Source organism: Oncorhynchus nerka, linkage group LG2 (assembly GCF_034236695.1).
Source record: "Oncorhynchus nerka isolate Pitt River linkage group LG2, Oner_Uvic_2.0, whole genome shotgun sequence".
NCBI classification, from domain to species: domain Eukaryota; kingdom Metazoa; phylum Chordata; class Actinopteri; order Salmoniformes; family Salmonidae; genus Oncorhynchus; species Oncorhynchus nerka.
The window spans coordinates 6,920,165-6,932,275 of NC_088397.1; the positions used below are offsets into that span (position 1 = coordinate 6,920,165).

Here is a 12,111-nt window from a genome sequence, read left to right on the forward strand (position 1 = left end):
GTTTTCCAAAATAGCACCTTATTCCCTATATAGTGCACTACTGACCAACGCCCACAGGGCTCCAAAGTAGTGCACTACTGACCAACGCCCACAGGGCTCCAACGTAGTGACCAACACCCACAGGGCTGACCAGGGCTCCAACGTAGTGCACTATATAGGCTGCCATTTCAACTCCACTACGAGGGATAGCTAGCGCCAATAGGAATTCATTTCAAGGTTCATTTGTGCGAATGGCGGCATCTAAATATTGTCACTTAGCCGGGGTGTTATTCAGTACACGATTCACTCTAAACAAGCGTTTGGCAACAGTTTGTTTCTATTGGACAAATTCAGGTAGGTTCCATGTCTAGAGTAAAGGGTTTCCAACAGAATCCGACTAATGAATACACCCCGACACGGCTGCTTTAAAACGTGGCAAAACATCATTGGCTTCAGCTGGGAGGTTAAAGGTGGGAGGGGCTTCCTTGTGTTCTCCTCCAATCAGCTCACTCAATGGTGTTGAGGAAAAACAGTCTGGAAAAAAAAAAAAGTGTAAATTCCATCCAATTCTGGTGTCAGAGGAAAACCCCATAAGCTGTCTGGGACCACGTCTCAATCATGGTTCAGACAATGACTGCTGAAACTCACATTAAATACCATCCAATTCTGGTGTCAGAGGAAAACCCTAAACATTGTCAAAGGCTCCAGCAACTGCAAAGTTATTCTCTCTGCTACACAAGAGGTACCCCCAGACTGAGTACCAAGTCTGGGACCAAAAGTCTCCTGAACAGCTTCTACCCCAAGCCATTAGACTGCTGAACAGCCAGACTGCTGAACAGCTTCTACCCCAGACTCTACAGCTTCTATCCCAGGCCGTCAGACTGCTGAACAGCTTCTATTCCCCAGACTGCTGAACAGCTTCTACCCCCAGGCCGCCAGACTGCTGAACAGCTTCTACCCCCAGACTGCTGAACAGCTTCTACCCCCAGACTGCTGTCAGACTGCTGAACAGCTTCTACCCCCAGGCCCAGACTGCTGAACAGCTTCTACCCCCAGGCCCCAGACTGCTGAACAGCTTCTATTCCCCAGGCCGTCAGACTGCTGAACAGCTTCTATCCCCAGACTGCTGAACAGCTTCTATCCCCAGACTGCTGAACAGCTTCTATCCTGAACAGACCTGAACAGCTTCCCCCAGGCCCCAGACTGCTGAACAGACTGCTGAACAGCTTCTACCCCCAGGCCGTCAGACTGCTGAACAGCTTCTATCCCCAGCCGTCAGACTGCTGAACAGCTTCTATCCCCAGGCCGTCAGACTGCTGAACAGCTTCTATCCCCAGGCTTCTATCCCCAGACTGCTGAACAGCTTCTAGACCCCCAGGCCCCAGACTGCTGAACAGCTTCTACCCCCCCAGACTGCTGAACAGCTTCTACCCCCAGACTGCTGAACAGCTTCTATCCCCCCCCAGACTGCTGAACAGCTGCTCTATCCCCCCCCCAGGCCGCCAGACTGCTGAACAGCTTCTATTCCCCAGGCCGTCAGACTGCTGAACAGCTTCTATCCCCAGACGCCAGACTGCTGAACAGCTTCTATCCCCAGACTGCTGAACAGCTTCTATCCCCAGACTGCTGAACAGCTATCCCCAGACTCCCCAGCTGAACAGCTTCTATCCCCAGACTGCTGAACAGCTTCTATCCCCAGGCCGAACAGCTTCAGACTGCTGAACAGCTTCTACCCCCAGGCTGAACAGCTTCTATCCCCAGACTGCTGAACAGCTTCTACCCCCAGGCCGTCAGACTGCTGAACAGCTTCTATCCCCCAGCTCAGACTGCTGAACAGCTTCTATTCCCCAGGCCGTCAGACTGCTGAACAGCTTCTCCCCAGACTGCTGAACAGCTTCTATCCCCCAGTCAGACTGCTGAACAGCTTCTACCCCCAGGCCGTCAGACTGCTGAACAGCTTCTATCCCCAGACTGCTGAACAGCTTCTACTGCTGAACAGCTTCTATCCCCAGACCCAGAACAGCCGTCAGACTGCTGAACAGCTTCTATCCCCCAGACTGCTGACAGCTTCTATCCCCCAGCCCCCAGACTGCTGAACAGCTTCTACCCCCAGGCCCCAGACTGCTGAACAGCTTCTATCCCCCCCAGGCCGTCAGACTGCTGAACAGCTTCTATTCCCCAGGCTGCTGAACGTCAGACTGCTGAACAGCTTCTATCCCCAGACTGCTGAACAGCTTCTCCCCAGACTGCTGAACAGCTTCTATCCCCAGACTGCTGAATCCCCAGACTGCTGAACAGCTTCTACCCCCAGACTGCTGAACAGCTTCTATCCCCCCCAGACTGCTGAACAGCTTCTATCCCCAGACTGCTGAACAGCTTCTATCCCCAGACTGCTGAACAGCTTCCCCAGGCCCAGACTGCTGAACAGCTGAACAGACTTCTATCCCCAGGCCCCAGACTGCTGAACAGCTTCTATCCCCATCAGACTGCTGAACAGCCTAGGCCGTCAGACTGCTGAACAGCTTCTATCCCCCAGACTGCTGAACAGCTTCTAGGCCCCCAGACTGCTGAACAATCCCCAGCTTCTACAGCTTCTATCCCCCAGGCCGTCAGACTGCTGAACAGCTTCTATCCCCCCCCAGACTGCTGAACAGCTTCTACCCCCAGGCTGAACGTCAGACTGCTGAACAGCTTCTCCCCCAGGCCGTCAGACTGCTGAACAGCTTCTATCCCCAGACTGCTGAACAGCTTCTACCCCCAGACTGCTGAACAGCTTCTACCCCCAGGCCGTCAGACTGCTGAACAGCTTCTATCCCCACCAGACTGGCCGTCCCCCAGACTGCTGAACAGCTTCTATTCCCCAGACTGCTGAACAGCTTCTATCCCCCCCAGACTGCTGAACAGCTTCTATCCCCAGACTGCTGAACAGCTTCTACCCCCAGACTGCTGAACAGCTTCTACCCCCAGGCCGTCAGACTGCTGAACAGCTTCTATCCCCAGACCCCCAGACTGCTGAACAGCTTCTATCCCCCCCCAGACTGCTGAACAGCTTCTATCCCCAGACTGCTGAACAGCTTCTACCCCCCCAGACTGCTGAACAGCTTCAGACTGCTGAACAGCTTCTACCCCCAGACTGCTGAACAGCTTCTACCCCCAGACTGCTGAACAGCTTCTATCCCCCCCCAGACTGCTGAACAGCTTCTACCCCCCAGGCCAGGCCCCAGACTGCTGAACAGCTTCTATCCCGTCAGACTGCTGAACAGCTTCTATTCCCCCCAGACTGCTGAACAGCTTCTATCCCCCCCCAGACTGCTGAACAGCTTCTATCCCCAGACTGCTGAACAGCTTCTACCCCCAGACTGCTGAACAGCTTCTACCCCCAGGCCGTCAGACTGCTGAACAGCTTCTCCCCCAGGCCTCAGACTGCTGAACAGCTTCTTTTCAGACTGCTGCTTCTATCCCCACTGCTGAACAGTTGCTGAACAGCTTTATCCCCCAGGCCGTCAGACTGCTGAACAGCTTCTATCCCCCAGACTGCTGATCAGCTTTTTTCATGGGTTTTCAGACCTCAGTCTTAGTGACTGGGTTCCAGACTGCTACCTCGTCAGACTGCTGTCTGCTGACTGGGTTCCGTTACCTCGGTCTTAGTGTGGGTTCCGTTACCTCAGTGTGTCTGCTGTGGGTTCCGTTACCTCAGTGTGTCTGCTGTGGGTTCCGTTACCTCGGTCTTAGTGTGGGTTCCGTTACCTCGGTCTTAGTGTGGGTTCCGTTACCTTGGTCTTAGTGTGTCTGCTGTGGGTTCCTTTACCTTGGTCTTAGTGTGTCTGCTGTGGGTTCCGTTACCTTGGTCTTAGTGTGTCTGCTGTGGGTTCCGTTACCTCAGTGTGTCTGCTGTGGGTTCCGTTACCTTGGTCTTAGTGTGGGTTCCGTTACCTTGGTCTTGTGGGTTCCGTGTCAGTGTGGGTTCCGTTACCTTGGTCTTAGTGTGTCTGCTGTGGGTTCCGTTACCTTGGTCTTAGTGTGTCTGCTGTGGTCTAGTGTGGGTTCCGTTTGGTCTTAGTGTGTCTGCTGTGGGTTCCGTTACCTTGGTCTCAGTGTGGGTTCCGTTACCTTGGTCTTAGTGTGTCTGCTGTGGGTTCCATTACCTTGGTCTCAGTGTGGGTTCCGTTACCTTGGTCTTAGTGTGTCTGCTGTGGGTTCCGTTACCTTGGTCTTAGTGTGTCTGATGTGGGTTCCGTTACCTTGGTCTTAGTGTGTCTGCTGTGGGTTCCGTTACCTTGGTCTTAGTGTGTCTGCTGTGGGTTCCGTTACCTCGGTCTTAGTGTGTCTGCTGTGAGTTACGTTACCTTGGTCTTAGTGTGTCTGCTGTGGGGGAAGACCTCGTCGGGGTTGTGTGCTGCGTCAAACGACTCCTTACTCTGGCTGTCTGAACTCATGGCATCTATCAGGCTGGCAGTGCCAGCGTATGTGTTGTAACCACTGTCCACCTACACAGAGCAAACAGGCAGTTCAAATCACTCCCATTAACATGGTCGTCAAAAATATAAGAATAATTCAAAGTTTAGTCAGTAGACGGCCCTCAGGATACAGACCTGCATGCTGTTATCATAAGGGATGCTGCTTCCTTCAGCTAGCAGAGACACAAACATATGAGACGCCTCCGCTGCCATCACGCTCGCCCCCACACGGGAGCTGGTCAACCGGACACCAACAGGAGTCACACCTCCTTCCTCCTCCTCCTCCTCTTCCACAGGGAGGTCCACTTCCACCTCGCCGTTCTCCTCCACCTCCTCCTCCATCTTCACTGAGTCCAACAGAGGCTGGTCCATCCCCGAACCCCCCTCACACAGCCTCTCCATCCCCAGCAGACCCCCACTGGTCCTGGGTAAACACGGCACCGGAGAGGGGGAACAGGAGCCCATGTCCATGGGTGGTAGTGAAGTAGAAGGACACATATTGCCCTGGTCCAGGAGGGAAGGGTTGGGGGAGATGGTTGGGGGAGAGGCCCAGCAGCGGGCTCTGGGTCTGAGCTGAGGGTTGACCTGGGTCCGGCCCGGGGCTGGAGGGAGGAGCAGAAGCGGATGGGGGAACAGCCGTCTACATAGGGGCTCTCTGTACAGGAGTTGATGTCCATGTCTAGGGGAACACCTTCAGGGGTCACGAAGCTCAGCTTCCTCCTCTCTCCTAGACAAGAAAGACAATCACGGCATCACTCAAATGACCCAACATGGATACCTTTTCACCTAATGACTTGACTCAACAGGTCGAGGTCCGTAAAAGATGACTGTGAATCTGCACAGACATATTCAATCAGTTTCCATAGATACCGTCTCCAAAGCCGCATCATGTTTATGGTATAACAGAACATTTAAGACACATTATGCCAATAAGGACATAAAACAGCTCTTTAACAGACTCGTATACCTGCTATGGGTGTCTGTGTGAACTGTGGCCCGATGGGGGACAGGGCAGGGGACTGGAAGCCAGCAGGAGAAGACCGCTCAGGGCACAGGGGGCTGGTGACACTTCCCAGGCTGTAGGTTCGGTAACGACCCTGGATAGGGCTGGATGAGAAAAGACCCTTTGAAACAAAGAGAGAGAGACAGCGTCTCATTAAAACAGCAAGAGACAAAACAAGCGCTTACGTCTTTATTTGAAATCCTTTGTGATTCTTCCTCAAACAGATTCCCTCCTAGATGTTATACACAGTACCACTTTAGAAGGAATATAGCATCTGCTATAGCAGAGCTGTCCTGTTCCCGGAGAGCTACCCTCCTGTAGGTTCTCACTCCAACCCTGTTCCTGGAGAGCTTAGAACCAAAGCAACAAACCACACTTGCTGTATGTTTCCCTTAAACTGTAATTGTACACACTGGTCAGACACCATTGACATTGAACAGTGGCACACTTACAGTGGAGGGGGTCAGGGCAGACATGCCAGACAACGGACAGGACAGAGGAGAGGCGCTCATGGGTGAGAGGAAATCTCTATCCCCTCCCCCTTCTCCCCCAGGGGGCTCTCCCTCCCCTCCTCCTTCTGGGCTGGGGGGGTTGGAGGACTCCGAGCCACTCCCTTGGCCATCCAGAAACAACTTCCGTCTCAGAGACGAGGAGCTCAGGGTCTCCTGAACCTGATCCTGCTGAGACACCTCCTTCAATCTGTAGTATTCTCCTGGGGTGGGCGAGGGACAGCCGAGAGAGAGAGAGAGAGACAGACAGACAGAGAGGTTAGTTGGGCAGTTGGGTAATATCTGCACAGAGACAGAGAGGTTAGTTGGGCAGTTGGGTAATATCTGCACAGAGATAAACATGACGTGTATGGAGTGTTCACAGACATGTAAAGGTGTACCTAATATTTTGTCCAGGTGGAAGTCCACAGGTAAGGACAGGACTGTCTGGCAGCCTACTGTGGTTTTTTTAGTTGGTAGTGGCTCTTCTAGTATCAGTGGGGACATGGAACCTGAAGATAGAAACATTTACACATTTAACATCCATAGAAATGGCTGAACATAAGTTATTCAGGAAATAGAAAATAAAACACTATAATGTGTGTGTGTGTGTGTGTATGTGTTGAGTGAAAAGCGACTCAACTCCAACTCATTGGATTCACTTACTCTTCCCAAAGTGCATCTGTGCTGATTTCTGTTTGCTTGTTGGTTCGGTCCATGGTGAAGGCACAATGGCGCCTTTAGTGAAAAACTGCTCGATGGCATTCTGACGTTTCTCCTCGATGTCAGAATCCATCCTGGATGTTTTCAAAAAAACAAAGCTGTTACCAGACCAATAAACCAATACCCCCAACCTCTCAGCAGCATTTCTCTTGTTCTATTTCAAAGTGCTCCCCATTTCTCTTGTGTGCATTGTTAACCTGGTTAACCTGGTCAGAGTTCCTCACCTGGTCTGACTGCAGTACATGGACTGGTTACTAGTTCCTCACCTGGTCCGACCTAGGTACAAGGACTGGTTACTAGTTCCTCACCTGGTCTGACTGCAGTACAAGGACTGTTACTAGTTCCTTACTGGTGTTACAAGGACCTCACCTGGTCTGACTGCAGTACATGGACTGGTTACTAGTTCCTCACCTGGTCTGACTGCATGGAGTACATGGACTGGTTACTAGTTCCTCACCTGGTCTGACTGTTCCTCACCTGGTACAAGGACTGGTTACTAGTTCCTCACCTGGTCTGACTGCAGTACAAGGACTGGTTACTAGTTCCTCACCTGGTCTGACTGTTCCTCACCTGGTCTGTACAAGGACTGGTTACTAGTTCCTCACCTGGTCTGACTGCAGTACATGGACTGGTTACTAGTTCCTCACCTGGTCTGACTGCAGTACATGGACTGGTCACCTGGTCTGCAGTACATGGACTGGTTACTAGTTCCTCACCTGGTCTGACTGGTACAAGGACTGTTACTAGTTCCTCAGTACATGGACTGGTTACTAGTTCCTCACCTGGTCTGACTAAGGTACAAGGACTGGTTACTAGTTCCTCACCTGGTCTGACTGCAGTGGACATGGACTGGTTACTAGTTCCTCACCTGGTCTGGTCTGACTGCAGTACAAGGACTGGTTACTAGTTCCTCACCTGGTGGACTGTTACTAGTTCCTCACCTGGTCTGACAAGGACTGGTTACTAGTTCCTCACCTGGTCTGACTGCAGTACAAGGACTGGTTACTCACCTGGTCTGTTCCTCCTCACCAGGTACAAGGACTGGTCTGTTCCTCACCTGGTCTGACTGGTACAAGGACTGGTTACTAGTTCCTCACCTGGTCTGACTGCAGTACATGGACTGGTTACTAGTTCCTCACCTGGTCTGACTGCAGTACATGGACTGGTCTGACCTAGGTACAAGGACTGGTTACTAGTTCCTCACCTGGTCTGACCTGGTCAGGTACATGGACTGGTTACTAGTTCCTCACCTGGTCTGACTGCAGTAGGTACAAGGACTGGTTACTAGTTCCTCACCTGGGACTGGTACAAGGACTGGACCTCAGGTGCAGTACAAGGACTGGTTACTAGTTCCTCACCTGGTCTGACTGAGGTACAGGAGGACTGGTTACTGCAGTACAAGGAGTTCTAGTTCCTCACCTGGTCTGACTGCTGAGTACATGGAGTTACTAGTTCCACCTGGTCTGACTGCAGTACAAGGACTGGTTACTAGTTCCTCACCTGGTCTGACTGCTACATGGACTGGTCCGACCATGGACTGGTTACTAGTTCCTCACCTGGTCTGACTGCAGGTACAAGGACTGGTTACTAGTTCCTCACCTGGTCTGACTGCAGTACAAGGACTGGTTACTAGTTCCTCACCTGGTCTGACTGCAGTACATGGACTGGTTACTAGTTCCTCACCTGGGACTGGTACAAGGACTGGTTACTAGTTCCTCACCTGGTCTGGTGGACTGGTTGAGTTCCTCACCTGGTCTGAGGTACAAGGACTGGTTACTAGTTCCTCACCTGGTCTGACTGCAGTACATGGACTGGTTACTTGTTCCTCACCTGGACCTAGTTCCTCACCTGGTCTGACTGGTACAAGGACTGGTTACTAGTTCCTCACCTGGTCTGACTGCAGTACAAGGACTGGTTACTAGTTCCTCACCTGGTCTGACTCTACAAGGACTAGTTCCTCACCTGGTCTGACTGCAGTACAAGGACTGGTTACTAGTTCCTCACCTGGTCTGACTGCAGTACAAGGACTGGTTCTAGTTCCTCACCTGGTCTGACTGCAGTACATGGACTGGTTACTAGTTCCTCACCTGGTCTGACTGCAGTACATGGACTGGTTACTAGTTCCTCACCTGGTCTGGTACAAGGACTGGTTACTAGTTCCTCACCTGGTCTGACTGCAGTACATGGACTGGTTACTAGTTCCTCACCTGGTCTGACTGCAGTACATGGACTGGTTACTAGTTCCTCACCTGGTCTGACTGAGGTACAAGGACTGGTTACTAGTTCCTCACCTGGTGGTCTGACTGCAGTACAAGGACTGGTTACTAGTTCCTCACCTGGTCTGACTGCAGTACAAGGACTGGTTACTAGTTCCTCACCTGGTCTGACTGCAGTACATGGACTGGTTACTAGTTCCTCACCTGGTCTGACTGAGGTACAAGGACTGGTTACTAGTTCCTCACCTGGTCTGACTGCAGTACATGGACTGGTTACTAGTTCCTCACCTGGTCTGACTGAGGACTGGTAGTTCCTCACCTGGTCTGAAGGTACAAGGACTGGTTACTAGTTCCTCACCTGGTCTGACTGCAGTACATGGACTGGTTCCTCACCTGGTCTGACTGGTACATGGACTGGGACCTAGGTACAAGGGTTACTAGTTCCTCACCTGGTCTGACTGGTACATGGACTGGACTAGTTCCTCACCTGGTCTGAGTACAAGGACTGGTTACTAGTTCCTCACCTGGTCTGACTGAGGTACAAGGACTGGTTACTAGTTCCTCACCTGGTCTGACTGACTGGTACAGTTCCTCACCTGGTCTGACTGCACAGTCTGAGGTACAAGGACTGGTACATGGACTGGTTACTAGTTCCTCACCTGGTCTGACTCACCAGTACATGGACTGGTTACTAGTTCCTCACCTGGTCTGACTGAGGTACAAGGACTGGTTACTAGTTCCTCACCTGGTCTGACTGCAGTACAAGGACTGGAGTTCCTCACCTGGTCTGACTGCAGGACTGGTTACTAGTTCCTCACCTGGTCTGAGGTACAAGGACTGGTTACTAGTTCCTCACCTGGTCTGACTGCAGTACAAGGACTGGTTACTAGTTCCTCACCTGGTCTGACTGAGTACAAGGACTGGTTACTAGTTCCTCACCTGGTCTGACTGCAGTACAAGGACTGGTTACTAGTTCCTCACCTCACCTGGTCTGACTGACCTGGTACAAGGACTGGTTACTAGTTCCTCACCTGGTCTGACTGTCTGACTGCAGTACAGGACTGGTTACTAGTTCCTCACCTGGTCTACACAAGGACTGGTTACTAGTTCCTCACCTGGTCTGACTGCAGTACATGGACTGGTTACTAGTTCCTCACCTGGTCTGACTGGACTGGTTACTAGTTCCTCACCTGGTCTGACTGCAGGTACATGGAGGACTGGTTACTAGTTCCTCACCTGGTCTGACTGCAGTACAAGGACTGGTTACTAGTTCCTCACCTGGTCTGACTGCAGTACAAGGACTGGTTACTAGTTCCTCACCTGGTCTGACTGCAGTACATGGACTGGTTACTAGTTCCTCACCTGGTCTGACTGAGGTACAAGGACTGGTTACTAGTTCCTCACCTGGTCTGACTGAGGTACAAGGACTGGTTACTAGTTCCTCACCTGGTCTGACTGCAGTACATGGACTGGTTACTAGTTCCTCACCTGGTCTGACTACAAGGACTGGTTACTAGTTCCTCACCTGGTCTGAAGGACTGGTTACTAGTTCCTCACCTGGTCTGACTGGTACAAGGACTGACTGTTCCTCACCTGGTCTGACTGAGGTAAGGACTGGTTACTAGTTCCTCACCTGGTCTGACTACAAGGACTGGTTACTAGTTCCTCACCTGGTCTGACTGGACTGGTTACTAGTTCCTCACCTGGTCTGACTGAGGTACAAGGACTGGTTACTAGTTCCTCACCTGGTCTGACTGAGGTACAAGGACTGGTTACTAGTTCCTCACCTGGTCTGACTGCAGTACACGGACTGGTTACTAGTTCCTCACCTGGTCTGACTGCAGTACATGGACTGGTCCGACCTAGGTACAAGGACTAGTTACTAGTTCCTCACCTGGTCTGACTGAGGTACAAGGACTGGCGGTGGATATCCTCAGCATCTATGTCCACAGGGAGCAGGCTAGACATCTCATCTATGTCCCATTTAAACTTGGCTGGTGTCTGAAAACAATGATCAAGAAAACATTGAAAATAACAATTCAGGTAGTGATTGAAGGAACGTCACCAGGTGGCTCTGTAAAACAGGTGATTACGTTCACAAGAGGACAATGACAGGACTTCTGAAGGAGACAAACATGTTAACTGACTTGCTAATCATGTCCTTCAGGCTATCGAAGTGGGTGAACTACACAAGATATGTATGAGACCAGACCATAAATGTGTACAAAATATTAGATTGACAGACTGACCAGGTGAAAGCTATGATCTTTTATTGAAGTCTCTTTTTAAATCCACTTCAATCAGTGAAGATTAAGGGAGGAGACAGGTTAAATAAGGATTTATAATCATTGAGACATGGATTGTGTACATATGCCATTCAGAGGGTGAATGGGCAAGACAAAAGATTTAAGTGCCTTTGAACAGGGTCTGCTAGTAGGTGCCAGGGGCACCTGTTTGAGGGTGGCCAGAACTGCACCACTGCTGGGTTTTTCACATTCAACAGTTTCCTGTGTGGATGAAGAATGGTCCACCAACCAAAAGACATCCAGCCAACTTGACACACCTGTGGGAAGCATTGTAAGTCAATATGGGCCAGCTTCCCTGTGGAACGCTTTCTACACCTTGTAGTCCATGCCCCCGACGAACTGAGGCTGTTCTGATGTCAAAAGGCAATGCGCAACTCAATGTTTTGTACACTCAGTGTAGGTTTACACTTACGGTTCCGGAGGTCTTGGAGGACTTGAAGACAGAGGGGCTGGGGACCACGGATTCTTGCAGGCGATGGTAGTCGTTGGGGCTCTCGAAGGGGTTACGGATAGCTGCCCTCCCTGGAGTCTCAGGAGTGATCTGGACATCTGGAAGATCTCCCATAGTCTGGCCACAAACCTGAACCCATTGATGCAGGAATTCAAACATGAATCAGCTTTGATCCAGTATAAATAGTATGCTAATCTAAGTACTAGAGAAAGCCAAACAATTACTGTAATACTATCAAGAGAACAAACCTTACTTACGTGAAAGAGTAGCTAGCTAACGTTAGCTAAACTAGCTGGCTGTTGGTCCCACAATCTAGTACATACTAGCTATCCCAAACGTTTCGTTAAATGCCTGGCTAGCTAAGGCTTCGGCAACTATTCTGAGAGGTTCATTTGATAGATCTATTCGATATGTTATTTTATATTACAGCCCTGATACTTACAGCAGCTGCAGAAGTTTTCAACACAACCAAAATAAGGTTCCAGAGT

The 12,111-nt window shown here is 50.9% G+C and overlaps 1 protein-coding gene across 1 annotated transcript; it reads right to left on the minus strand.

Moving 5' to 3' along the window:
- Positions 1–131: 131 nt before the first annotated feature.
- bora (bora aurora kinase A activator) lies at positions 132–12,027 on the minus strand. The gene is given in 11 exon segments (XM_065022591.1): positions 132–513; positions 4,326–4,466; positions 4,572–5,027; positions 5,030–5,163; positions 5,404–5,560; positions 5,892–6,151; positions 6,329–6,439; positions 6,594–6,724; positions 10,761–10,867; positions 11,585–11,752; positions 11,881–12,027. Coding segments are annotated over 10 exon segments (1,674 nt in total). The 5' UTR covers positions 11,738–11,752; positions 11,881–12,027; the 3' UTR covers positions 132–489.
- Positions 12,028–12,111: the final 84 nt, after the last annotated feature.